This window comes from Phragmites australis, chromosome 10 (genome assembly GCF_958298935.1).
Source record: "Phragmites australis chromosome 10, lpPhrAust1.1, whole genome shotgun sequence".
In the NCBI taxonomy this organism is placed as follows: domain Eukaryota; kingdom Viridiplantae; phylum Streptophyta; class Magnoliopsida; order Poales; family Poaceae; genus Phragmites; species Phragmites australis.
In genome coordinates, this window is record NC_084930.1 from 6,805,510 (window position 1) to 6,833,474 (window position 27,965).

A 27,965-nucleotide genomic window follows, 5' to 3' on the forward strand; every position below is an offset into this window, starting at 1 on the left:
TCGTTCACAGACTCTGAACTCCTGCCTAAGAATACGCTTTCATAAGCAGTTCGTGTAGTTCGGTAACCCTCCCCTTGGTGCACGGTTACGCTTAACTGGCCTCGACTCTCGATGAGCAAACACGCGCTGTTTCCCGGACGCGGCGCGAGCTGGCGAGCGCGAACAGTATACCCTCCCCTGAACTAACCCGCGCGTGCATGCCTGCTAACTCTGAACCGCGCGTGGTGGCGAGCGCAACCGGCCGCAACACCGCAGTAGTGTGAACTGCCCGCCGCAGCTAAACGGACGTGCTTCGCCGTTGGCCGTCGCGGGCGTTGAGCGCCGCGTGCCGCGTGCGCGTCTGCGATTATAAGCCGATCAAGCGCTCCGGATCGATGTGGAGCTAGAGCGCTAGATGGTGCCTGATCTTTCGATGTTACTGCCGCCGTCGCTGAGCATCTCGAAGGCGATGACGGAGCCGGCAGCGTCGGAACAGCCCGCCGACGTCGCTGCTCTCCGCGGCGGCGCAGGAGACGATGACGCCCCAGAAGAGCAACGCCACCAAGAAGCCGCGGCAGCTGCTTCGCCTCCCGCCCGTCAGCCGCAGCAGCGGCAACGCCGACAAGAGGAATGGTGCCACAGCCACGGCCGTGTCCACGGAGCCCGCCGAGCGCACGGGCCGCACGGCGAAAAAGCGGATGCGGCAGGCGCTGGCGAAGAGGGTCGCCACGCACATGCTGAAGCAGGGAACGCCTTCTGACGAGAGGAGCCAGAAGGTCCTGGCGTGCTGCTACCCGCGGCTCCCTCCGGGCCTGCGCTGCGCGCTGTACCAGGCCGGCGCGCCGGGCCCAGGGCGTGTGGGCGCGGCGGTGGGTGGGCGTTCAGCGAGTACGCGCGGTGGCGCAGGCACGTGTGGTGTGGATGCCCAGCCGGTTCTACCTGGAGTGCGTCGAGGAGCACTGATCGAACTGTTTTGTTCCGGTGAGATGCGTGTAGATTTTAATGCTTGGTCTTAGCGAGGATCAGAACAAGTAATTGAAAGGGACGTGAATGTAATTGATGCGTGCATGTATGGACCATTTTCAATTACACTTGTAGTGTGTGTTTTTTTAATGAAGGAATAAAATTTATTCCGGTTTCTATACAAGGTTATTTATGTAGCCGTTTATTATTAAAATTTTGATATAATATCCGGTATTTCGGATAAATTATGAAAAAACAAAATTATCCTCAAATAGGCCGATAGAAGATATGCAAAAAGTCTATTCTTAACAGCCAATCATATCGGACGTAGATCTTCATAATTGTTGTTTTCAATCTTTGATATGCATCCTTTATAAGAGGCGGATCTTCCGCCTTTTGTAACAAAGACCAAAAATGAATCTAGTGTATTTAAAAAGAACATGTATGGAAGAATAAACTTTTACCTTATTAAAGATAACATCATTTCGGCTTACCCAAATAACTCAACAAAGAGCATTAGCTCCAACCAAAACATGGTTTCTAAGTTTTTTGCTCATCCCATTAAGCCAGCTACCAAACATATTTGAGACACTTGTTGGTGAATTTAAGCCAAATGTAATTTGAACTGTTCACTAAATAAATTTAGCAGCACGACATTCGAAAGATAGATGTTGTATTGTTTCCTCATGATGACAGTAATAATATGTGGTATTACATTCCCAACTCGTTTTGCTAGAATATCTTTGGTTAGAGTCTTTCCATTGAAGAGGAACTATAAGAACACTTTGATCTTTAGTTGAAGTTTTAGCTTACAAAGATATAAGTTATTTGGAATGACTAAATCACTAATCAAAGCTCTATACATCGATCGGACTGTGAATCTTCTATGTTGATATAAAGACCATTGAAACATATCCCTACTACCATTAAGTTGGACATTTGTCAACTTAAGAAGCAAGTCATTCCAAGCTGTCAGGTTATTTCGAATCAAAGTTCTTCTGAAAGCAATATTAAGGGGCCGTGTCCTAAAAACATCTGCAACCGTTGCATTCTTCATGTATGCAATATGAAATGATGAAGGATATAGCTGCTTCAGAGGTGTTTGTCCTAGCCAAACATCCTTCTAAAATCTTATCTGAGACCCACTATTCAAATTAAAGGAACCTAGCCTAAGAAAATCATATTTGACTGCCATGAGGCCAATCCAAAACTGGGAATCTCCAGGCCTATGCTCCAATTGAACAATTATCTTGTTTCTCAGATATTTTTTTCTCAATAAATCTTGCCAAACTCCTTCTTCATTTATTAATCTAAACAGTCGTTTACTAAGCAAGTACTTATTTTGTAGTTCTAAGTTGAGGATACCCAATCCTCCTTGATCCTTAGTCATGCAAAGAATGCTCTATTTCTCAAGTCTATACTTTTTCTTATGCTCATCAAATTACCAAAAGAAATTAGAATGATAATAATTGAGTTTCTTTAAGATCCTTTTAGGCACTTTAAAGAAAGACAACATAAACATAGGTAGGCTCCTTAAAACTGAGTTTATAAGAACAAGATGACCCTCATAAGATAAATGATTTTCTTTCCAATAGCTCAATTTTCTCAGGAATCTTTCTTTGATTTCTTTTCAATCTTTGTTCAAAAGTATTTTATGATGCATAGGGGTACCTAAATATTTAAAGGGGAATGTTTCATAGTTGCATCCAAAAATTTATGAATAATCGGCCTCAAATTCTTTGGCATTATCAAAACAAAACAATTCACTTTTATGGAAATTTATTTCCAAGCCAGATAACTATTCAAAAGCACATAGCAACAATTTTATATTTTTTGTTCTAATTTAAATTGTGATCCATAAAAAGAATTGTATCATCAGCATACTGTAAGATAGAGAGACCATTTTCAATAAGATTAGAGATGACACCTGCAATTTGCCCCTCCTCTTTAGCTTGTTCAATGAGAATGGTCAACATATCCACAATCACATTGAATAAAATTGGAGATACGGGATCTCCATGTCCCAGACCCTTTTTTGTTTGAAAGTAATGCCCTATGTCATCATTAACTTTTATCCCTACATTTCCTCCAGAAACCACTTGTTCTACCCATGTACACTATTTAGAGGAGAAGCCTTTCATTCGTAGGGTCTATTGTAAAAAGGTCTATTTTACCTTGTTATATGCCTTCTTAAAATCTAATTTAAGAACAATACCATCCGATTTCTTCATGTGCATCTCATGGATAGTTTCATGTAAGACTACAACACCTTCCATAAAATATCTCCTACACAGAAAGGCAATTTAAGTCAGTCTAATGACTTTTTAAGCTATTAAAGTTATTCTATTAGTCAAGACTTTAGTAAAAATCTTGAAGCTAACATTTAACAAGCAGATCAACCAGTACTGCTGAATTTGCATTGCTTCACTACGTTTCGGCAATAAGGTTAATACCCCAAAATTTACGCTAAAAAGAGGCAGCGCACCAGAGTGAAACTCTTTAAATAAAAAAGGTCATCTTTAATAACTTACTAGAAACTTTAATAAATTCTGCAGGAAAGCTATCTAAGCCAGGTGCTTTATTAAGTTCTATCTTGAAATTTTCTTCTTTGACTTCTTTTTTGGTGAAAAACGTAGTTAACATTTCATTTTCAACTTTAGACACTTGAGGGATGTCGTCACAATATGTTTTTTAAAGGATAATGATGCCGCCTAGACAGGAGATGAATAGGCGTTTTTATATAAAAAAATTTATCTCCTTTTACCATTGATCTAAACTTGGAGTGAAAAATAAACTAACATATTTTTCACAAGTAAAAATCCTAAATACGCTAGTCTTAACTAGTGCACAATCATCCATAAATAACTATAGAGATCACAATCATGGTGTAACAAAGATTACTCGAATCTAGTAAAAGATATGCAAGAAAATATTAATTGAAAAATCCTGATTGTACAGTATCTGAAGTTTCTGGGTTAAATCCGGAACCTCCAAGTTCAACAGACAATAAACTCGAAATTGAAATTAAACAGCGCCTAAAGGGTTCTAGCTCAAATCAAGTGAAGTTGTGTGTTCCAAGTGATGATTCCAAGTAGATCCACAGAGAACCTACAATCAAATGTACACTAACAAGTAGATCGAGCAAAATACACAAATATTAAGTAAGAACATAAGAACATGAAAATAAGAGAGAAGACATACAATTTATTTCTCAAAGTTTGGATAACTCCTCTAGAGGTTCCTATATCTCCGTTGAGAGGCTCGGTCACACTTGAGCCGTATCTCTCTCAATCTTTTTCCTCTCCAAGCTCGGTCACATTTGAGCTTGGCTTCCACTCTAGATTTCTTCCCTTGCGGAGGCGAAATCAAAACCTTCACAAATTTCCTGCGGCACATCACAACCTTAAGTGCTCTCTGGCGATGCCTATCCCCCTAGGAGCTCTAAGCTCCAAGAGTAACAAACGTTTTGCGAACTTCTCGCCGATGAACTCAAGTGCTCAAGAATAGAGTTTAGCTCACTTGGACTCAATCTTTCAATCTCTCAACCCAACTCATTTTTCTTCTCAAATCACATATTAGATCGAAGTGGGAGGGAGTTCTTTTGGCTTCAAAAGGCTTTTCTTTCGTGCCCAAGTAGCAGCAAAAAAGAATAGGGGTGAGAGAGTATATATATCCAACCCTAAAAAACTAGCCGTTACACATCTTTTGTACTGATCTGAAGTATCTGGGCCAACCCGGAGTTTCCAGATTGGCACTAGAACGGGTAACCGAGAGCCCTTGTTGGGTTATAACTCGGAGAGTCCGAAACCCATAGTCTCTGGATCAACCCAGAGTATCCAAGTGAAACACTTAAACCCTAATAGACCACTTGGCTCTAAACCTCACCCGGAGACTCCGGACAACCCGGAGTATCCGGTTTTAGCATAGCTGGCTCTCCGAAAAAACGACGGTAACTTTTTATCTCGAAGTCTGATTTTAACGATTTTAGACTCTATGGAAAACTTATTCAGAGGGCTACATATCCCAACTGAATTCATGACCTCAGACACATTGTATCAAACTAAGAACACTATGAAACCAACTTTAGATACTTCCACACTTTCCGCACCATGCTCCTTAAGCTAACTCTCACTTTGAATTGGCTAGAAAACTCTTGAGTACTGAGACACAACAAATAGCTCACGTTGCATCCCTCTTAATATTACGGCATACCTATACTTAATTTCAAAGATAAAACACATTTGAATCATATTGAGCTTTTGAATATTTTCAAGTACCACTTCTTTCCTTTAAACTTAGAGGGTTACCAACTTTTATATCATCCTCACTCTATCTCTTCTTTATTCTTCATGTGATTGATGTGAATCATTGGTAGTTTCATATGGTCTCGCACGGTATATGTGCAAAGCCTTTACTCGCTCTTCACCACCGTCTTGGTCCTTCGATGTTAAACTATTTGTTGTCCTTCAGCACAAGATGATCCATCGCATTCGAGTCTTACTTGCCATTCACCGTCTTGCCATAGAAAATTATTTTGCATTCAATATCTTTAATAAATTCACTTTATCATATATTGAGTCCAATTTTGTTCTTCACTCTTGGCATATAGAATATCTCAACACAACTCATACCTTCTTATGGATCCTAACCCTGACTCACTCTCAAGCACAAAGTATATGGGTTAGTGAAAGGACAATGATGTTGCATAGAGGGGGTGAATAGATATTTTTCCAAAAATTCGTCCCCTTTTACCGTTGGTCTAAACCTGCAACAGAATATAACTAACAGATTTTTCACAAGTGAAAATCTAAATATGTTAGGCTCAACTAGTACATAAACACCCTAAATAAGTGTGAAAGTTACAATCCTAAGGTGACAAAAAATTATTCAATTCTAGCAAAAGATATACAAGAAAATATTAATTGAAAAACCCTAAAAACACTGTTCACCAGAGTATCCGGGTTAATCCGGATACTTCGGGTTGTACAGTTCCGGAACCTCCTGGTAAATCCGAAATCTCCGGAGTCTGTACAAAAATGAGCTCGAAACTGAAATTAAACAGCGTCTAAAGAGTTCTAGCTCAAATCAAATGAAGTCATGAGTTCCAATTTATCATTCCAGGTAGATCCACGGAGAATCTACAATAAAAAAACACACAAACGAGTAGATCGAGCAATGTGCACAAATATTGAGCAAGAACTCAAATGTAAACAAACCGAAGTGGAGACACAAATATTTGTTTCCCGAAGTTCGGATTCACCACCATGAATTCTACGTCTCCGTTGAGGAAGCTCTAACGAGCTGAGTCTCTTTCAACCACTTTACTCGATCCACTAGGTTTATCTCTTCTCTTGCGGAGGCGAGATCGTCCTTCACAAACTTTCTCGCGGCTCACCACACACACAAGAGCTTACCAGGCAACACCTAGCCGGCTATGAGGCTTCACCTTCAAGAGTAACAAATACTTCAGGAACTTCTTGCCGATGAACTCAAGTGCTCAAGATTGGATTTAGCTCACTTGCACTCAATCTTCTAATCTTTAACCCAACTCACTTTTCTTCTCAAATCACTCACTAAAATGGTGTGGGAAGGAGTTCTTTTGGCTCTAAAAGATTTTTCTTTCGTGCCCTTGCAGTAGCTCCAAAGGATGAGGGTGAGGGGGTATAAATACTCAACCCTAAAAACTAACTGTTACAACACTTTTTGTATTGATCCGGAGTCTCTGGGTCAACCCGGAGACTCCGGGTTGGCACAGGAATGCTTAACCGAGAACCTTGGCCGGAACTCCACCCGGAGACTCCGGAATTCGGAAACTTCGGGTGAACTAAACAACCCCAAACAGAGACTTCCCCTCGGAACCTCACCCGGAGACTCCGAACACCCGAAGAATCCAGGTCAACCCGGAGTATCCGAGTTCAACACATCTGGCCCTCTAAAAACGGCGATAACTTTTGATCTCGAAGTCCGATTTTGACGATTTTAGACTCTATGTAAAGCTTATTCAGAGGGCTACATATCTCAATTGAATTCATGACCTCAAAAATATTGGATCAAATTAGGAACACTCTGAAACTAAATTCGGACACTTTCACACTTTTCGCACTAAGATTTCTAAAAAGAACTCTCGCTTAAGTTTGGTTGGAAACTCTTGAGCACTGAGATACGATAATTAGCTCTACATTGCATCTCTCTTAATAGTATGGCATATCTATACTCAAATTCAAAGATAAAATTCATTTGAACCACTTTGAGCCTTTGAATAACTTTCAAGTACCGCCTCTTTTATTCAAACCTAAGGGTTGCCAACTTCCATATAATCTTCACTATATCTCTTCTTGATTATTCATATGATTGATGCGAATCATTCATATGTTTTCATGGCCTCACACGGTCCATTGGCGCAAAACCTTCACTCGCTCTTCACCACCGCCTTGGTCCTTCGTTGCCAAGCCATTTGCTTACCCTTCACCACGGATGGTCCATCGCAGCCGAGTCTTACTCGCCCTTCACCGTCTTGCCATAGAAAATTATTTTGTATTCGACATCTTCAAGAATTCACTTTATCAAATATGGAGTCTACTCTTGTTCTTCACTTTTGGCATATATGATTCCAATTCAACATATGCCTTCTTATATATCCTAACTCCAACTCACTCTCATGAGTTAGTCCATAAAACTTAATTGATAACTTTTGTACCTTAAGTTACATGATCTCCACACGTAACTTATTAGCCTTAATGCATATTGTCAATCTTCATATATAATCTAACCCCACTCATTCTTAAGCACATAACACACAGGTTAGTCCATAAAACTTTATTGACAATATCATACCTTTAGTTATTTGATCTACACAAGTAACTTAGTCTTCAAGTTTATTGCCAATCTTATTGAGTTTTTCCTTCTCCTTATGAGTATCACTAAGAGCTTAATGACAATAATGAATTTATTTTGTTCTAATGGCATTTCTCAGGAAATTCACGATTCATCACTTATGCATCTCCTGTGAAATAATCTAATAACAATTCTTAACACAACTGTTAGTACATAGGTATTGTCATCACTTACGCGAGCATCACACATAGTTCATTCATCTTGATGCATTTTCAATCTCCCCATTCACCTAGAGTTCATGCATATCTCTCAATGCATTACCTATGGAACAACCTACTAACAAACTCAACACCATTGTTAGTCCATATGTATTATTATTAATTACCAAAATCACATGGCTAGATTCACTTTTAGTTAGTGCACAAAACTCAATTGATAACTTTTATACCTTAAGTTACTTGATCTCTACAAGTAACTTATTAGCCTCCATGCATAGTATCAATCTTATTAAGCTTTTTCTTCTCCTCATGAGCATCACCTAGCATCACTAAAAGCTCATTCATCTTGATGCACTTTTGATTTCTCTATTTACCTAGAGTTCATGCATATCTCTCCTCCATGCATCACATATGGAACAATCTACTAATAATTCTTAACAACATTGTTAGCCTATATGTATTACATTAATTACCAAAATCACACATAAAGGCTAGATGCACTTTCAGTTTCATCCATAGTAAAATCATTCTGATCAGATGGACCAAACAAACATTTGTAATATTGAGTGATATACTTTTTCAAGTTTTCTGTTCCCTCTATGGTCCCCTCCTCTTGTTCAAGCTTAAAGATACTTGTTTTCCTATGACGTCCATTAGCTATCAATTGAAAGTATTTGGTATTATCATCTCCTTGGAGCAGCTCAGTTAATTTAGAACATTGGAGTCACTTAATCTCCTTCTCCCTCAACAACTGAGCTAACCATGTTTTAAGATGATTTTTAACTTCCAGCTCCTGAGGTGACAAAGGTGAAGTCTCTACCTTCTTATCCAAGAGTCCAGTTTGTTTAGCAACTCTTTCTTTTTTTTCTAAAAGATCTCAACCGATTCTTAGCCCAACCTCGCAAGTATTATCTTAATTTTATAATATTATGCTGCCATGTCGGGCGTAACACCCTTATACTCTTTTTTCCATATATCCTCCACCATCTCACGGAAGCCCTATATATGTAACTAGCTTAATTTGAACTTGAACAAAGGCTGATTTCCACTGAAAGCAACATCCCCTATGTCTAGTAAAAGTGGTGTGTGATCAGAGATGTCTTGATTTAAGGCTTGTACAACTGTCAATGGATATTTCTATTCCCAATCCGTACTTGTTAAAACGCGATCTAGCTTCTCATATGTGGGCACTTCTATATTATTTCCCCATGTGAATTTACGATTAGATAGTCCAAACTCCCTCAAATTCAAACTATTTATAATAACATTGAATAAGAAAGGATATCTACTATCAAAGTTGTCGTTATTTTTTTAGATGGGCTTCTAATAATATCGAAATCACCGTCTACTAACATTGGCAAATTTTCAATGCTACATGACTGTACAAGTTCTATCAAAAAAGCTATCTTTGTATTCTAGTTGTGTCGCACCATAAATAGCCACCATAATCCAACGAAAGCCATCCGCCTTGTTTTGTAGCGTAAACTTGATATAAAAATCACTAAAAGTCAGTCCACCAATATCAAAGAGATCTAGATTTACGCCTAAGAGAATACCTCCCGATCGTCCATGAGATTCATTCCAATGCTAAAAGAATTCTTGTCCCCCACAGAAAGCATTAAGGCATTTGTCCAAAAAAAAATTTCTATTAGTTTCAAGAATAGCAATGAAATCAAGATGTTCATCTCTAGAAGTCTCAGAAAAGGAATTTATATTTAGCTAAGTCCCTAAAACCTTTGCTATTCTAAAAAATTACTTTTATTTAAAACTTGATTGTTTTTTGTTTGTATTCTTACTGAGAGACCTCCTCATCTTCAAAGACTTAGAATCCTTCTTTCTAGGGATGTCTCTTGATTCACCACTCAACAGATCGTTGGCATCATCCATAATCTCCTCCATTAAATCACCGCAAAGATGACCGAGAGATAAGTTATTAAGGTCACAAAAATCCTCCTTGTCTTCATTATCATAAGCTAATTTATCGAATTTACGGATTACACACATATCTATCCATCTCAATTCTTTTTAACAGAGCTACTGATTTATCTATATCACGACTCATAGAGATACCAATACTATGAATATTATTCGAGATAAACTGATCTGAGAAAGACAATAAGGAATTTTGATTTGTACCTTCGATGATCTCCAATTTTTCTTGGCTACAAGCTTTTACGCTCTTTCCACCAAGTCCTCATCAGCAGAGTTCACTCTCCTTTTGCTGGGCCTTAACGGGGTTGATGCAAAGTCTGTCGGAGTTAACACAGATCTGGCGCCTTTGGTTGCAAGGTTATGTTTGTTAGTACTGGTGTCTCTCTTGTGAAATTGTGCAACTAGCCCGTCGGGAGGCACACAAGCACTCAACCCCTCTAGGATCATCGATTCCTGAGGTACAACATCGCAAGCCTCTGGTTCAGCGTTGGCCACCAGTGAGACAGCATCAACACTAACAGCTCAACATCATCCGTGTTCTGGGCACCGCTATGCCCCCTCGCACCCTGCTTGTTCAACACCAGCTACAAAACAACATCTATGTTATTGTAAATCCTCGCCTCCAGCACCACCTAACGAACATCCTATGGGGCACCAGATTGTCCACCAAAACTGAATCTATATCCTTCTCTAATACTTTATCGGCACATTCACCAAGCAACTTGTCTATGGCCATCTCAATAATTTCATCAACTTTTCCTTGGATCAAACTCTGCATATTAGTAGCTAAAATAACATTCAGGGAAATGTTTTCCATCATCTGGCCATCTAAGGACCTGCTATCATCATTATTTTCTTCTTGAGTACCATTCACAAAGGCACTTTTTGATCTCTTAGTGTTCCTATCTATCATATCCTTGGATTAATGACCTCCCCCCTTCGTATCATCTTCTTTGTCATGTTGTTCTTGATCTATCTCCATAAAGGACATACCCATATTTTCTTTGTCCCCCTCCACCTCAAACCTCAGCTCATAAAAGTGATCACCAATAACAACATCCATCTGATTTGGAATAAGGTCTGGATTAAGGACCGCTACAAACAATCTGCCAAAAGCGTTCCTATTAGTTGCCACCATGTCAACCTTCTGAGGAGCACCAAACATTGTTTCTATTGCCCAAAGAATCTGAAATGTGCGTAAATCTTTCGATAGACCCATAACCCGCATCCAAAAATTAGGCAAGATCGTGCCCTCCTGTTCCTATTCCTCGAATTTAACATGCACTCCCAACTCCTTTATATCAGCACCACCATACGTCATAGTTCACTGAAGCTCAGCCTTTGAAGAAAATGGTACCACAAACTCATTGTTATCATGTTCCTAAACTTCCCAGTTCCACTTCACAGGAATAAGTAGGTAAAGATGAGCAATTAGTTGAGTTGATGTTATACTTCCCCTAAGCACCTTTAACAAAGCCATCTTATGATCATTTTTGACGTCCAGAATCAGTGCGTGGGGTATGTAATAGAAGCCAAGACCGTCCGCTACATATCCCACAGAATGAGCAATCATCTTTGGCTCTTTAAGAACAAGACATTTTTGAGCCACATGGTCACCCCCCTCACAAATTTCACAAAAACAAAACCGTAGTGCAATCTACCACTTGATGCCCTTTAGTGTAACATGTAAAAAAATACTTATTCTTAGATTTTCCTACATATTTGGATGTCCCAGCCTTTGGATTTGCAGGTATAGGATTCTCCAACAAGTTTGAATCAAGACGCATAACCACTATCAGATTAGCTTTACCTTGTTTCTGCCCAACACCACCTTCTATCTTAGCTGCTGCAGGCATGCTCGAAATCTCGTTCAACAACACCATAGGATCAATCTTCTAAACATGAGCTGCTGTGTATACCCGGCAAGTTCAATTTTTTTTGTTATTTGGTCTCGACCGGAGGTAATAACCCGTGGTAGTTCTATGTTTTCAATATTGTGAACATTTAAAAGAATAATAGTTAAATGCACTAGGAGTCTTTAAACTTGTTTAGGGTTCATGAGGAGAGTACGTGGGAATTCAATGAATGGGTGGGTTGGATTGGGCTTAAGTCATTTTAGGTATTTTCTTTTTTTCCCCTTCTTTTGCGTCCATGTCTCTATTTTCATCTTAGTTTGTCATTTCCTGCACACAATGTAGGAAAAGCCATGTCATATGACCTTTTGACCATATTCCAGTGGTTCTCAGCTTTGTTGGATAGCAAAATTCAAACTAGTGGATATCAGTGTCAAATATACCAATTTTCTTTTAAGGGTTGTCTTGATTCCTATTACTTTGGTTCAAAAATGATGAATTATAATACAATTACAAAGGGTGGGATGTGTTGCCTCCATTCGGAAATTTGAATTTATATGGATTGCATTAGTTTCACGGGTATTACCCATTATTCTCTTCAGTAGTCTTGGCTCTTCATGCAGTAGGAGCTCAACTTTTCGCCAAGTGCCACCCTAGTAGTCTCTTCCACATGTTATCATCATCCTCACCCGCACATTCCGTTGTTACTTCTTCCTCTTCCGCCACTAGCCTCATTTACGCATGTGGGCGACATGGAACAATATGTTGCTATGGTCGAGTGGGAGATTTAGGGGGTCATGATTGTTGAAACAGTATAGGGACTCTACCTTGATGGACCGAGCGAGGTGCTCCTCGTTGTCATAGCTGTGGCGGCCCTTGCCTAGTGCAGACTGGTAACTGATAGGTGTAGACACATGACATGCTCCTATTGTTGTGAATTTATCCTTACATGATTCATTAGGCATTTTTCTTGGTCCGGTTAGCTTATACGTCTTTTGTATGTGTATTTTATATGCGCTCTGTTGGTTCTGTAGAACTAAATTATTTTTATAGTTTATCAACCAAGTAGAATTGTGAATTAATACCCTTGAATCTAATTTTATATGTGCATAGGCAACTCATGAGATCCAAACTAGTCCAAAAATAGGGAGCTGCTGTAGTGCAGTTGGTAATAAGAGTTCAAACTCTGGCACCCACACACCTTCAGTAGTTAAATTAAGACCCTATTTAAGAGAAAAAATGAGACCGAAAACTTAAAGAATTTGTTATTAATATTGGTAGTACATGTGCAATTCCAAGGCTTATAGGGTAACTTGACAACTACTACACCCGCGAAAATAGAAAATGTTTACTTGACTACTACTGCACCCGCGAAAAGAAAAATAAGTTATACTTGTGACTATAAAACTGCAGAAGTTAGACCGTCGAGGGATCAAGGTGCAAATTTCCTTCGGACGGGCGGACGGCAAAGGAAGGAAGCACGCCCACAGCACGTGAACTCCAGCTCTAAACCCTACCTCCTCGCAAGCATAACCCAACCTCGCCGTCGCCGCCTCATCGCCCGAAACCCTAGCTCCTTACGCCGTCGCCGCCCCACTCGAAATCCGATCCCCATTCGGCGCTGCCGCCGCCCCACTCGAAATCCGAGAGGCCATGGAGCACGTATGCGAGGGGAAGGATTTCTCCTTCCCCGCGCAGGAGGAGCGGGTGCTCCAGCTGTGGTCGGAGCTCGACGCCTTCCACGAGCAGCTCCGCCGCACGGAGGGTGGCGAGGAGTTCGTCTTCTACGACGGGCCGCCCTTCGCCACGGGGCTCCCGCACTACGGCCACATCCTCGCCGGCACCATCAAGGACGTGGTCACCCGGCACCAGTCGATGCGGGGCCGCCACGTCTCCCGGCGGTTCGGGTGGGACTGCCACGGCCTCCCCGTCGAGTTCGAGATCGACAAGGCGCTCGGCATCACCAACCGGCAGCAGGTGCTCGACCTTGGCATCGGCAAGTACAACGAGACGTGCCGCAGTATTGTCACCAAATACGTCGCCGAGTGGGAGGCCATCGTCACGCGCTCGGGGAGGTGGATTGACTTTAAGAACGACTACAAGACCATGGACCTCAACTTCATGGAGAGCGTCTGGTGGGTGTTTGCGCAGCTCTGGGAGAAGGACCTCGTCTACAAGGGTTTCAAGGTCGTTTATCTAATCTCACGCGTGGATAATTTTTTAGTCTGTTTTATAGTTTTGAGTTTGTTACACGAAGTTGGACAAGCTTAGGATTCAGGGACAAGTTCATGACTATGCGACTGCTAACTATTTGATTTATTTTGGGTTCAAAATTGCCATGTGTGACAATTAAAACCGTAGGCAACTTTTAGGACATTGCAATTTTCACAGTGTCTGAATACAAGGAGTGCCTCTCACATAGTTGATGCTGTGCAGCTTTTATTGTTTAGCTTAATATACTGGTTTCATTAAGGGATTGTGGCACTAATTTGTTGAGCTGGGGCTTGCACATGCGGATGTTTCTTTTGGGGCAGGGTGGTGTTGTCATTCACAGTAATTAACTAATTATGTATCGACTTTAGGGCAGTTTGTGCATTGAAGTTTCCTCTAATGATCTCTATTTTTTATGCCCTTCTCTCCTTTTTGAGGATATTTGCTGTGTGTAGCAAATATTATTTCTGGTCAAGTTGCCTTAAGCTCTTTCCAAAAGAGGAAAAGAACAAGAATTGTATAGAGTGTCTGGCAATTTAAGCTGTCCTCTCTAAAAGGAGGAAATGTATCTGAGTTTTGTTCTTATTCATTATACTATAGGTAATCCCTTAAAACCTCCTGAACTCTTCTTCTTGTTCCAGGTGATGCCTTACAGCACAGGCTGCAAAACTGCACTGTCAAACTTTGAGGCAGCGCTGGACTATAGGGTTGGTTATTGACATCCTGATCTAGCTCGTTTCCTGTTGCTGTAGTTTGTAATAACTTATTTTTACATGGTATCGTAGACTGTTCCAGACCCAGCGGTGATGCTATCTTTCCCTATTGTTGGTGATCCGGACAATGCGGCTCTTGTTGCATGGACTACAACACCTTGGACACTTCCGAGTAACCTAGCATTGTGTGTCAATGCCAACCTTATGTATGCCAAGGTCTGTGCTTTTCTGTTTCTGAACATTTTTTTTCATTTTGTCATATTTGACATGCTGTTTGTCTATTATGCTCTATGTTGAGATACTGCCCCATGTTGTTTTGTCACAAAGGGATATCCATTATTCATGCCCCTCTCTACTTGTTTGTTGTTTGCTTCTCCTATTTGAGGATGTATGCTGTGTTACAAACAGGTTAAGGACAAGTCAAATGGAGCAGTATACGTTGTTGCGGAATCTAGGCTTGGTCAATTGCCAGTTAAGGCCAAAGCTTCAGGAAAGAAGCAACCATCTTCTAAGGGAAGCAACACTGAAGCTGTTCCAGATGGTTTGGATAAGGAATCATATGAATTATTGGCAAAGGTTCCTGGTTCATCTTTGGTTGGCCTAAAGTGAGTAGTTTTCTTTTGATCAATCTTATGTTTGTATCTGATTGCATGGGATCAAATATCCACTACATAATGGAAGCTGCTTTTGAATTACACGCATTATCTTTTACCTGCACTTGAGTAAGTGATTTGTAGAACTCTTGAACTAAAATTCTCAACGCTAGATACAAGAGTTGTGGCTGGAGTATAAAGTTTTTCCATAAATGTAGCTACCTTCTGGTTATCCCTTTGTTAACCACGAGTTGTTTTTGAAGACTTCACTGCTAACTTTGTGTGAGCAAACAATCCATGTTGCTTTCGATATTTGACGTTCAAGTGTTACTTCAGAAATTTTCTGCCTGTGGTGGAGATGTTGCTTTGGTTAGTAGCTTATTAAAATAACGTGTTCCACTTTCGTAGTGTGGCATAGTTTTATGAGTGGACATTATTTATCGAGCATTGTTTGAGAAACTCAATTTCATGTGATAGCCCAGGATAATTACAGTAAACATGTGGAGTTTTTTTTCCATTCATTTTACTGTCGCTTTTTTTCCTCCGGTTGCAGATACGCTCCTCTGTTTGATTTTTTCACGGAGTTTCAAGATACTGCCTTTAGAGTGATTGCGGATAACTATGTAACTGATGATAGTGGAACTGGTGTTGTCCACTGTGCTCCTGCTTTTGGTGAAGATGACCATCGTGTTTGCCTTGCTGCTGGGATAATTGAGGTTGGATTAATTCTTCTTTACACTATGAATATCTAGACTAATTGATATTCTGCTAAGGTATTTAAGGTTGAGAGAAAAGAGAAGATCAGTAGATCAGTGAAGTCCTTTTTTAGAAGCGCGAGGCAGCAAAACGCCCATTTCCATTTTATTAAGTGAAACTATCAAACATCTTATGAACATTAGAACAATTTTGTAAGAGGGGCATGGTGGCCATGGTTGCGCCATGCCCCTGCCTTTACCAGTGTTGACATTAGCAGATCATCCACCAGCGCGCTACAACTAAAGATAACTACATGAGAAGCTTTGACAGAACACTCCCAGTATTTTCCAACACCTCTCAAAGCTGTTCTTTTTTTTCTGACAACTGTTGTTTTAGACCACTGGAAGTAATACTATTCACATTTAAGTTGTTGAATATATAACACTGCTTATTTTCCTAATGCTCACAGTTTGTCTTGAATTCTGGGATTTCTACTTCCTTTTTTTCCAAAGCATTGTTGAATTATCAAGGGAGCATGCACTTGCCGTATTGCTTGTTTGATCCATGCAAACCATCTCATTGATGTGGAGTGCAATGCACCATCTGATTCTTTGCTCTTATTTTATTATTTAGTATGACTCACCTTGTACATCTTCTTTTTGCACCTTGTATCTCTGGCTAGTCATTGCTGCTATTGCAATAATGATCTTGTTTTAGTATTTATTTTTGTTCCTGATGGATTTTTCACATGCAGGCTGCTGGACTTGTTGTTGCTGTTGATGATGATGGTTGCTTTACAGAAAAAGTATCCGAGTTTAAAGGGCGACATGTCAAAGAAGCCGATAAGGATATCATCAGTGCTGTTAAGGAAAGTTATTACTTCAGTTTTCAATGGTCTCATAACTGTAGTTTGTAAATAATACTTATGCTTTTAGTTGCCAACCAGCATTTCTGCAACTACCATCTACAGATTTCATACACCAGTGCGATCAAACACTACAGATATAGAGTTTCTAATGTTAATATGATTCACTGGGTATATATTTATTCTTCCTGATGATTGCACTCTGAAAAGTGATTAATAACATGAACAGGATAAAGGAAGACTTGTTAGTAAAGGGAGCATCGAACACTCTTATCCTTTTTGTTGGCGCTCGGGTACTCCTCTTATTTATCGGGCTGTTCCAAGCTGGTAATCTTCTGCTACTATTGTGTAAATCTATTTTGTCTATATGCTGACAATTGATGATTTTGTCATTCTGCTTGATTTAAGTTAGTACCGATGCCTTTGTCCTTCATATTCTAATAATGTGACACTCCAGTCCATCTACTTGCTTCTCTTACAACATGGAACAATCACTTTTTTTTAAAAAAAAAAATGATTTCATCATGTTAAAGTTATGAACAATCGCAGATGCATAAATAAGCCTTCTTCTGAATCCTTTTTGTTACTTTGTTTCATCTATTTTTTTGTAACCGTTATGATCTTCCTGTTGCATTACTTGATTTTATTTGAGGAATGTAGGCCTGAAAAAGCTTTTCCATAGGTTTGTCAAGGTTGAGAAGATTAAGGACCAATTGCTGGAATGTAACAAGGAGACCTACTGGGTGCCTGATTATGTTAAGGTATTTTATGGTTTCCTACCCCTGCCGCAGTTCTTTCAGGAAGAAACTTTTGTAGGGACAAATCCCATGTGGAGGTTCCCCCTCATAGCTGTTAAATTGTGTGTTGAGACTTGTGAGATCATGATCAGATGGCTATGAGGGCATCCTCAGGTGGGTTATATCCCCAGAGAGGTTGTTTAGGTAAGTGTGTTTACCTTTGAGTGATTTGGTTGTTAAGTCTGTCTCTATATAAAGAGTCTAGGCACATCAATATGATCAAGAAAGAATGAATTGATCTTGTTTCTTCCCCAAGTTGTCACCCTAGTCTTAGTCTTAGTCTCTTGGTGGTGTGTACGCCGTTATGATATAAGGTATAACATTTTTTCTCGACCACGAGGAGAGACTCCCCCCGAGTATATATATATATTAATTTTAAAGTAGGGGAGTACCGAACCCTGTTTGACCGGGAAACTCGTTGAAACCTATTTCTCAAGGAGGTATTGAAAAATCGGTGCGCCCCCTCTATTGTAGGCACTAATCGAGCTGCTGCTCTGTTCGCAAAGTGTATAACATTTACTTGTTACTCTTGCACTCACTTTTTACAGGAGAATATTGGTTTCAATTGATAAACACGAGTTGTGGCTAATTCACAGTGGCCTGTGGAAGTATTTTAATTTAGGGAAAACTACATAGCACCTCCTGAACTTTGGTATGATCTTCAAATTTCACTTTGAACTTTATAATACCACTCAAATTTCACCCTGAACTATAAAACCAGATATATTTCACTCTGAACTTTACAGTACCACTCAAATTTCACCCTAAACTATGAAACCAAATATATTTCACCGTGAACTATACAATACCACTCAAATAACACCCTAGCCGGTTTTGGAGGGTTATTTGCCTATGTGGTGTGTATGCATGAATGTTTTTGCCACAAGGGCATACTAACATGGCTGATTTGGTCTAGTTCACCGTCCACCTCACGGAGACGTGGCAACACAGACCCTGGCGATAGTCCGTGTTACCTCAACTAGACGTCGAATGATGATAAAGCAACATGAACAGGTCAATACATGGCAAAACCACTTGGAAAAAAGAAGAATAAAAACAAGAGTAAGTGACATATAGCACAGGCTCTGGCGGCAGTCCGTGTTAGCTCAGCTAGACATCGAATGATTAAGAAGCAACATGACGGAGTCAATACATGGCAAAACCACTTGGAAAAAAGAAGAATAAAAACAAGATTAAGTGATATGTCAGTCCGCATGGCTTAACCGTCGATTCAGATTTGCGACATAGGCAAAACCACCCTTCAAAGCCGGCTAGGGTGTTATTTGAGCCATATGGTAAAGTTTAGGGTGAAATATATCTAGTTTCATAGTTCAGAGTGAAATTTGAGTGGTATTGTAAAGTTTAGGGTGAAATATATCTGGTTTTATAATTCAGGTTGAATTTGAGTGGTATTGTAAAGTTCAGGGTAAAATATATCTGGTTTCATAGTTCAGGGTGAAATTTGAGTGGTATTGTAAAGTTCAATGAAGATCAGGCCAAAATGCAGGGGATGATCTATAGTTTTCCCTTTAATTTAAGTTATATAAGTTCTGTAATAGCATCTAATCGAAAGGTCAACATTTGGTTTCTGAATATTTGAAAACGACTAGGTTGCCGCTGGACCGTGTTTCCAGCCAGTAAACCCTATGAAGTTCAGAAAGCCTAGGAAGGCACTATTTGCATTTATTCAGAAACTAGGTCTGATGTATTTTAAGAATGCCTGTTGGGGAGCATTAGAGCAATATATGCTACCTCATTATGACAAATCCAAAAATAAGACTATCAATGTTATTCCCAATGATAAGGTTGGCTGACCTGTGATTCGTACTTGGACAAATTTAACGGTTTCATCTTCTATATTTGGATAATGTACTTCATACTCATTTGCATATGTGCTCATTGTTAAAGAAATCGGTGATTGGTAGCTGCTCGGCTGGCCGGGGAGTAGGGATTAATCGGTTAATCGGGAATTAACTGAATTAATCGATCGATCATTAATTGGTTGGTATAAAGTACTTATGTAAACATGTATAAGACGCTAAGTGTTTCTGAAATAACAAATTAATTTATGATTAACACACGTCAAAACATCCGAATGTAAGTATAAAAGATGTGTAAACAAACGACACAAAAACTACAGAAAAAGAGACAAGAAAATGAGAAAAATAAATCCAACCCAACTGCAGCCAGTGAGCCCACTAGGGCTTCAATTACTCAACTCCCCTTGAGTCCCCTCCCGATCCTCTTCCTCTCTCCTCGTTTCCCCGCCGCCGCCTCCTCAGTTCCCCACCGCCTTTGCCTCCGCTTGCTCTTTCTCTCACCGCCTCCTCTCCTCCCCCACCGCAGCCAACTCCCTCCCCCCCCCCCCCGGGCCGCCGCCTCCTCTCCTTCGACGTGGCGTGCCGTGTACAGTCCGCGTCGTGAGGGGCGGGCCCGAGCGGCAGCGGCGTGAGGGGCTGGCACGAGAAGCTGCCGCTACTGGAGGATGTGACGACTCGTTTTGAGGGAGGGGATTACTTGGTGGTCAACCCACTAGGGCTGTCAGACCGATTAATCGGCCGACCGATTTTAGAGCCGATTTCACCCTAATCTACTCGTTGCCCTGCTGATCACCGATTAGTCAGTCGATTAATCGGCTGATCGGCCGATTTTTTCATCACTGTATGTGCTTGGTCCGGTCCTCTTAGCTTGCATATTGATTATCATGAAACTGTTTTGACATCTTAGGTGCGGTTAGCAACAATATATTAATGAGTGGTGATGCGATGTGTATGTTTTAACTTGATTTATTGTTAACAATGCATGAATGCAGGAAAAAAGGTTCCATAACTGGCTTGAAGGCGCCCGTGATTGGGCTGTTAGCAGAACTAGATTCTGGGGTACTCCACTTCCACTGTGGATTAGCCAAGATGGTGAAGAAATTGTTGTTATGGATTCCATTGAGAAACTTGAAAAATTATCTGGTGCCAAGGTTAAAATCTCTACTGTACACAAAATATTTTTGATGATGACATAGATATTCTATTCTGTGATTTTATAGTATCTTTTTTGAAGATTCGGAACAATGATGGACATTTTACATGCTCCCATTCTTTATTGATTGGACATTTCTTGTAGCATACTGCGTATTAACAGGCATTTTTGTTATTGTTAAATTGCCCTAATACCAACCCCAGACTTGTTGTGGTAACCTTTGTTTTTTTAATGAAAAAAATGTCATCAGATTACCGATCTTCACCGACACTATGTTGATGATATTACGATTCCCTCTAGGAGAGGACCTGAGTATGGGGTGCTCAAACGTGTTGAGGATGTAAGTTTCTTTTGGAACCATAACTAGGGATCATTCCATTTACATGTGCAGTACATCTTCTTTGAACATTACATTGATGTCCTGGTACATTTTCTTACCTGTTGATTCACTACCTTTCCATTATGCAGTAGAATAGAGGTGGAAATGGTATATTGCAGTAGATCTGAGATGATTTAAGTGCAAATGTTTGCTCCTAGTAATCTCTAATATGAGTGAAATTTAGCAATTTTGGTCGCAACAAAATATACTTATGTTTTAAACCGTAAACTTACACATATCAGTCAAGTTCTTGAATTTTACGTAGACATGGTGAAGTAATCACTTGTAAGAATCTAGGTGAGACTCTTGTGGGCTTGTGCCTTTTCCTCTTACTGTACCTTGGTTTTTCTGAAGTGGTTGCTAGTATTAGTTCCCACTGAAGTTTGAATTTCAATAGAAAAGTGGTGTGCAATAGATGGCTGAATTGTGTACCTAATCTCTGCTGTGTTGTAAGATTACACCTATATCTGCTTGTTTGATGTGTTATTCAGGTTAAGATATGCATGTGAGCATGTGGTTTGTCAATGTCGATGCGAGTGTTTGAGAATAAGTGCGTTTTTACTTTTTAGCGAACCGAGTAATAGCTTGGTTAGTAGAGCCTCTAGTTGAGAGGCCGCCCACCCAGGCTTAACTCGGGTGCTCGCAGGTTGTGTGAGTACCTCCCTAAGTCTTCTCCCCGTGGTCAAGTTTTTTTAGAATAAGATCTTTTTCTTCAATTTTGAAATGGTTTTAACTAAGCAATCATGTTGCTCCCCAGGTTTTCGACTGCTGGTTTGAGAGTGGGTCCATGCCATATGCGTACATTCATTATCCATTCGAGAATCGTGAACTATTTGAAAAGAATTTTCCTGGCAATTTCGTGGCAGAGGGTTTGGACCAGACACGAGGATGGTTCGTTACTCCCTTCAGAATCTTTGGAAGCTTCCTTGCTTGTGCAGAAGACATGATCATTTATTCATGAATCGTGATAGCAAGTCTGATATTGTTTTCTTGCTTGCTCAGTAATCTTCTTTGGCAGTCATTTTTAAGTTAATATACTTTGTTAAGTGATGTTTGTGCTTGGGTGGCCTGGTTCCATTTCATACTGTCATGCTTGTCCAGTTATAACATCACCATTCTTTTCCGAAATCTTGGTGAGGAAAGGAGTATTCATTCCGTTTTGGCTGTGATGCAGCATTTCCCCCCAAAATAAGTGAACATATTTCATTTCTCTGAAGACATGCCCTATATTTTCTTATGTTTTCAGATAAACTGGTGTACATACAAATATGTATTGCTGATGTAGAATTTATCAAATGAGAAATACAGTTAAAATGGGATTGAAACTAACAATCATTTATAACCATTAGACATGATATTTGTTTGAACTGAACCATTAGATATGATATTACTGATATTATGCACTAAAAGGCCCTGAATTATTCCACTTCATACTTATGTCGTTCCACCTTACGAAATGAGTAGCCTGCATTGATCTACACATTTGAATCTGATCTAGTTCTTCATATTTCCATTTTCTTTATCGTATGAGTTAGTTCCTGCTACTGTGCTACATGTGTTCCTGCAGCTGATAAGAACAGTATCCTCATTTATTTTGGTATAGAATGTATATGGTGCTCAAAGCCTGCAATTGTGACTATTTACTTTACTTCATGCCATACTCATTAATAGTGATATAATTTTACCTTTATGTTGCAACTTCATCCTGCAGGTTCTATACTCTGATGGTGCTCTCAACGGCACTGTTTGGGAAGCCTGCATTTAAAAATCTTATATGCAATGGTCTTGTCTTGGCTGAGGATGGTAAGAAAATGAGCAAGAGTAAAAAGAATTATCCTGCAACCACAGAACTCATTGATGAGTATGGAGCGGTATGTTATGGTTGCTTTGACACTAGTCGATGGCTGTTATCAGAAGATACATGCATATCAACTCTGTTTCAATTTGTAATTAAATTGAAATTTCTTCTCTTTCCAGGATGCTTTGAGGCTATATTTGATAAATTCTCCAGTTGTACGTGCAGAGTCTCTACGATTTAAACGTAGCGGTGTTTATGGTGTTGTAAGTTGATTTCTTAAAAACTTTGTGCTCCATTAACCATCTGTGCAGGCTACTGGTCTGCATATGGATCATGCGATATCAATTATCAAAATGCTACGATTTAATTGTTACCTCGAGGAAAAGAACACTACCCTCAATTTGACATGCTTTAAATTGATCAGGTGAAAGATGTCTTCCTCCCGTGGTATAATGCATATAGATTTCTTGTTCAAAATGCAAAGAGACTTGAAGTTGAGGGTCTTGCCACATTTTCTCCAATTGATCAAGCGGTCCTTCTAAAGTCATCCAATGTGTTAGATCACTGGATAAACTCTGCAACTGAAAGTCTAGTCAGCTTTGTTCACCAGGAGATGGATGCATATCGCCTCTACACGGTTGAATGCTTAACATATTTTTTTGGATATTTGTTCCCTGGATCTATGAATTCATCTTCCTCATTATGACCACTTGATGTAATAGCTTTCCTATTCTGCAGGTTGTGCCATATTTGGTAAAATACATTGACAATCTTACTAACATATATGTGCGTTTCAACCGCAAACGGTTAAAAGGACGTACTGGAGAAGAAGACTGCAGAATTTCTCTCTCAACGCTCTACCATGTAAGTAAATATCCAGCAGCGCGCATTTTCCAGCTTCATTTGGTCAATGCTGCTGCAAATTGTCTGTGGATTACTCAAAGAATAATTATATTTCAAAGCTAGCTCATGCATCACTTCCTGTTTAGGAGCTGTCTTCATCTGTTCATGCTATCTAGGACTGCATCAAGACTTACTGATGAGTCATTTCCTCAGTAGCTTTTTGCCCCCTTCCATTGCTTCTGTACTTAGGGTGGTTTACCAGCTGTCAGAAGGCATTATGATGATTCTTTTGCTACTTCTTTGCTCTTCACTGTGATAGGAAATTAATCTGAGCCTCAGAAATAATCCTGTGGTACCAAATACCACCTATTACATTATTTCTGCACTTTATATATATATATTCATAATCCCCTATCATGTACACTTTATTTTTTGGTGGTTCTTTCTCCAGTTCTCTAAGACATTTTAGTCATGAAAATCTAGGCACTTGTAACAACTTGCGTGGCGATGGCTCCATTTACACCGTTCTTTACTGAAGTTCTTTATCAAAATCTGCGGAAGGTGTCAAGTAAGTCGGAGGAGAGCATTCATTTCTGCAAGTTCCCTTCAACAACTGGGGAGGTAACTGTCTTTCATCTAAACATTCTATTGTGTCCTTGTTTTATCAGATTTACTTATGACTTGATGTGCAACTGATTTTGTCACATTATCAGAGAGATGAGCGTGTTGAGCAAAGTGTAAATAGGATGATGACCATCATTGATCTTGCACGCAATATTCGTGAACGGCATAACAAAGCTCTCAAAACACCACTCAAGTATGCCCAGACTCCCTTAAATTTTTTCATGTGCATATTTTCTATAACAATGCTTATCACTTTGGCAGATTTCGGTTATACATTTTTGTCTTTGCAAGCATGAAATGTGAGGAGCTTCGGTTGTAGTAGTTGGCATGACATCTGTGCGATTTGAGTTGTGTCTTTGCACTAACGTACATGGAACTTGAATTATATGTGTATAAATATCAAGAGGGTTCAAATTGAAGTCAGTTGGAATGCAGTCTTTTGAGTTTTATGCTAAATGTTATGTTCTGTGATCCTTGTTAAAAAAAGCATGTTGCGTTTAGTAGCATTCAACTTTGCCATGTGGCTTAACTGATTTGAGTTTCAGGGAGATGGTGGTTGTGCATCCAGACAATGAATTTCTTGAAGACATCACTGGGAAACTAAAAGAGGTTTGTTAGACTGAAACCTATTAACAATGCGATTGTTAATCTTCCATTCTGAAATTATGTAACTGTTTTGCAGTCACCAATTAGATGGATTTAATTTGTATAAAAAAACTAGATGGATCAATTGCTTTTCATTTTTTTATACATAGTTTTCATTACATTTTATCTCTTAAGTATTGAATGCTGACGTCATCTACTTTGTACCATGTAGTATGTTATGGAGGAGATGAATGTTAAGACTGTCACTCCATGTAATGACCCCTTTATGTATGCTTCCCTGCGGGCCGAACCCAATTTCAGGTAGGCGTACTTCAATGTAAGAACTATTGGCTTATTGCACATTCTTATCCATTGCTGAGTGCTTGTGGTATTTTATAGCGTGCTAGGCAAAAGAATTGGGAGAGACATGGGCAAAGTATCAAGTGAGGTGAAGAAAATGACTCAGGAACAGATCTTAGCCTTTGAGAAAAGTGGAGAGATTTCATTCTTTGGTCATTGCTTGAAGCTAGATGATATTAAGGTAATATGCCATGCACACACAGTTGCCAGCGATATCATTTTGAAGATTATCATTGGAAGATAAGTGCTAGTTTAGTAGTTTATCTCAAGAATATGCATAAGTGTATGACTTAAAACTTATTTGTGTTGGTTTGTTCCGTGTAGTACATAAGACCAAAAAAATAATGTTATTTATATATAAGATCAGTCAGCTCAGAAGTTATTTTTTCAATCTGCTGCATCTTCATTTCCACAATTTACCGGTTCAACTTTATATCTGTAGGTGGTCCGACAATTCAAGCGTCCTGAAAATGTGTCAGAGAAGGAGATTGATGCCGCAGGAGATGGTTTGTCATAAATATGCTACTTGTCTTGGTAGTTTGACTAATCTTCTTCGATAACATCATTTTCTTGTTTTTGTTATAGGTGACGTTTTAGTCATATTGGATCTACGAGCTGATCAGTCATTGTTTGAAGCTGGAGTTGCTCGAGAGGTAGTTGATAAATTCTTTATTTGTGTCTAAGCTTTGAGACATATTGTTTCCTGTACTGAAATTTAAATATGATAGGATCGTTCCTGTCTGCTGGATCATAAAGCTCATTTCCTATTGCCTGGATTTAGTTATTATGCCGGATATATACCATAATGGCATAGTACCACACTTCAATCACACAAAAAATATGAAAATTTTGTGCTGGAACTTCCATGATCATTTGATTGCTTGTTGCTAAAGTTACATTTTAATATGACTAAAAATAAGCATCTCTTTCTAGGTTGTGAACAGAATCCAAAAGTTACGGAAGACTGCTCAACTCGAACCTACTGATCCAGTTGATGTGTATTACAAACCTACGGACAACGACAAAAATAAGCTGGAAGAGATTTTGAAGTCACAGGTCAGTTAGAATCGGTTGATCTAAAGGATTCTTGTTTTGGAACATCTTTACATGAAAACTACTTCATTCTGTACAGGATCAGTATATTAGAGACGCACTTGGTTCATCACTCCTTCCGAAGGAAATGGCACCACCAGATGTTGTGAGTTTGGATCTTCAACCTTGTTGTATCAATTATCTTCAAATTTAACTCGAATAATGCATTTTGCAGCCTTGATATCTTTATCAATAATAGTTTTGGGTTGTAGAGATATCTGTATTACGATGATGTTTTTTCAGTTCCATGGAAATTAGCCTTCTTTAAGATTTAGGTTTCTCTTCATAATATGCCTAAGTAGATCCAAGAAATCTTTCTTTTGCTTGGCTTAATTTGTGAGAGCAGCTATTTGAAAGACAAGCCAGCAGGTGTAGCATTTATCTTGTATAAAGCCTGTCATTTATTTTTGCATGGGCAATATTTAGAGTTCATTTCGTGAACTTGCTTGTAGATTTATCTAGTCTACATATGTTAAGTAATCTGATGTTGAAAGAATTTAAAACGCTCATTAACATTTAGCCTAACTGCAGTTATTGGTTTGGTTTGCAGGTAGTAATTTGCGAGGAGTCGCACAATGTACATGACATGTCGTTTGTCATATACATTGCAAGGTCCTCCCCTGTGCTTTCACCAAATTTTCTTCCTCATGCCTCAGGTAAATCTTGCTGTTTCTGCGCAAGAGTACAATTGTGAATTATTCATGCAGATACCTGGTACTACCTCCGTTCTCAAATAGATGTCGTTTTAGAATTTGTGCAGTCAAACTTCAAAAACTTTGACCTTTAATACACACAATTGCTAGGATTTGAGACATACAAACGATGAGTGGCTTTGCCAGGGAAAGTACTTTCATATGATTATATGTTTAACAAATTTCACTAAGAAATAATACTAAAAGTAATGTTAAAACACGTGTATTGGAGACTGTGTCAGATGTTCTAAATGACAAGTGAAAAAGAATAGAGGTAGTATTTCAGTTGTTGATACCGAGCCGTCCTGTGGATACAGGACATTGTGCGAATAATGTATGCATGTACTCTGATGAAACAGGCAACAGTGACCATGTGGAGGCGTTGAGAGTATATCTTTTGTCAAGGTCTATTTCCAGGTTGAAGAACGAGTTCCATGCTGGAAATGGCATGGTAAGCTAGAGTTGTCGCTCCTTTTTTTTTTCAGTATGTTTACTCAGTCCTTATATTTTTGTCTCCATTTTTCCAGATTACGGTTGACTGCATTGAAGGTTATCCACCAATCAGTCTACAACTGGGAAAACATGTCTTTCTTAGTGTAGGGGATTTTTATTTGGCTAGTCGATCCTGATTTTTGTTTGCAGATTCCCAATTTTGAGTGATTTGTCTTTTTTCACTGCAATCAGTTCAAAGGGCCCAGTTCTATTGATGCACCTCACCATAGTAGTGTATTTTCATTCATTGGCTGTTAAAGACGAAAGGGAGGTGAAAATTTCAGTGTATGCTATAGCTAAATTTACATCTGCTCTCCAGGTCACATGTGAATTTAAATGTACAAAGAGCAGACTATGGGTTCATATGTGAATTGTGAACAGTTTGAAAGGTTGAACTCCACACACTGCAGTGTTCCGCCCCTAGTTGCTAGACGTTTATTTGCTGCAATCTTTTAGTTATTCGCGTGGCCTGT

General features: G+C 39.5%; 1 protein-coding gene across 1 annotated transcript; it reads left to right on the forward strand.

Moving 5' to 3' along the window:
- Positions 1 to 13,207: 13,207 nt before the first annotated feature.
- LOC133883367 (isoleucine--tRNA ligase, cytoplasmic-like) lies at positions 13,208 to 27,892 on the forward strand. Its single transcript, XM_062322678.1, has 27 exons — positions 13,208 to 13,966; positions 14,632 to 14,697; positions 14,776 to 14,919; positions 15,112 to 15,308; positions 15,850 to 16,012; positions 16,747 to 16,858; positions 17,085 to 17,184; positions 17,540 to 17,618; positions 20,467 to 20,625; positions 20,878 to 20,967; positions 21,764 to 21,897; positions 22,718 to 22,877; positions 22,984 to 23,067; positions 23,229 to 23,441; positions 23,543 to 23,668; positions 24,131 to 24,268; positions 24,361 to 24,464; positions 24,817 to 24,880; positions 25,089 to 25,177; positions 25,256 to 25,397; positions 25,659 to 25,722; positions 25,802 to 25,869; positions 26,150 to 26,272; positions 26,349 to 26,414; positions 26,859 to 26,964; positions 27,360 to 27,451; positions 27,528 to 27,892. Exons 1-27 carry the CDS (start codon positions 13,433 to 13,435, stop codon positions 27,627 to 27,629), a joined length of 3,519 nt encoding a protein of 1,172 aa, XP_062178662.1. The 5' UTR covers positions 13,208 to 13,432; the 3' UTR covers positions 27,630 to 27,892.
- Positions 27,893 to 27,965: the final 73 nt, after the last annotated feature.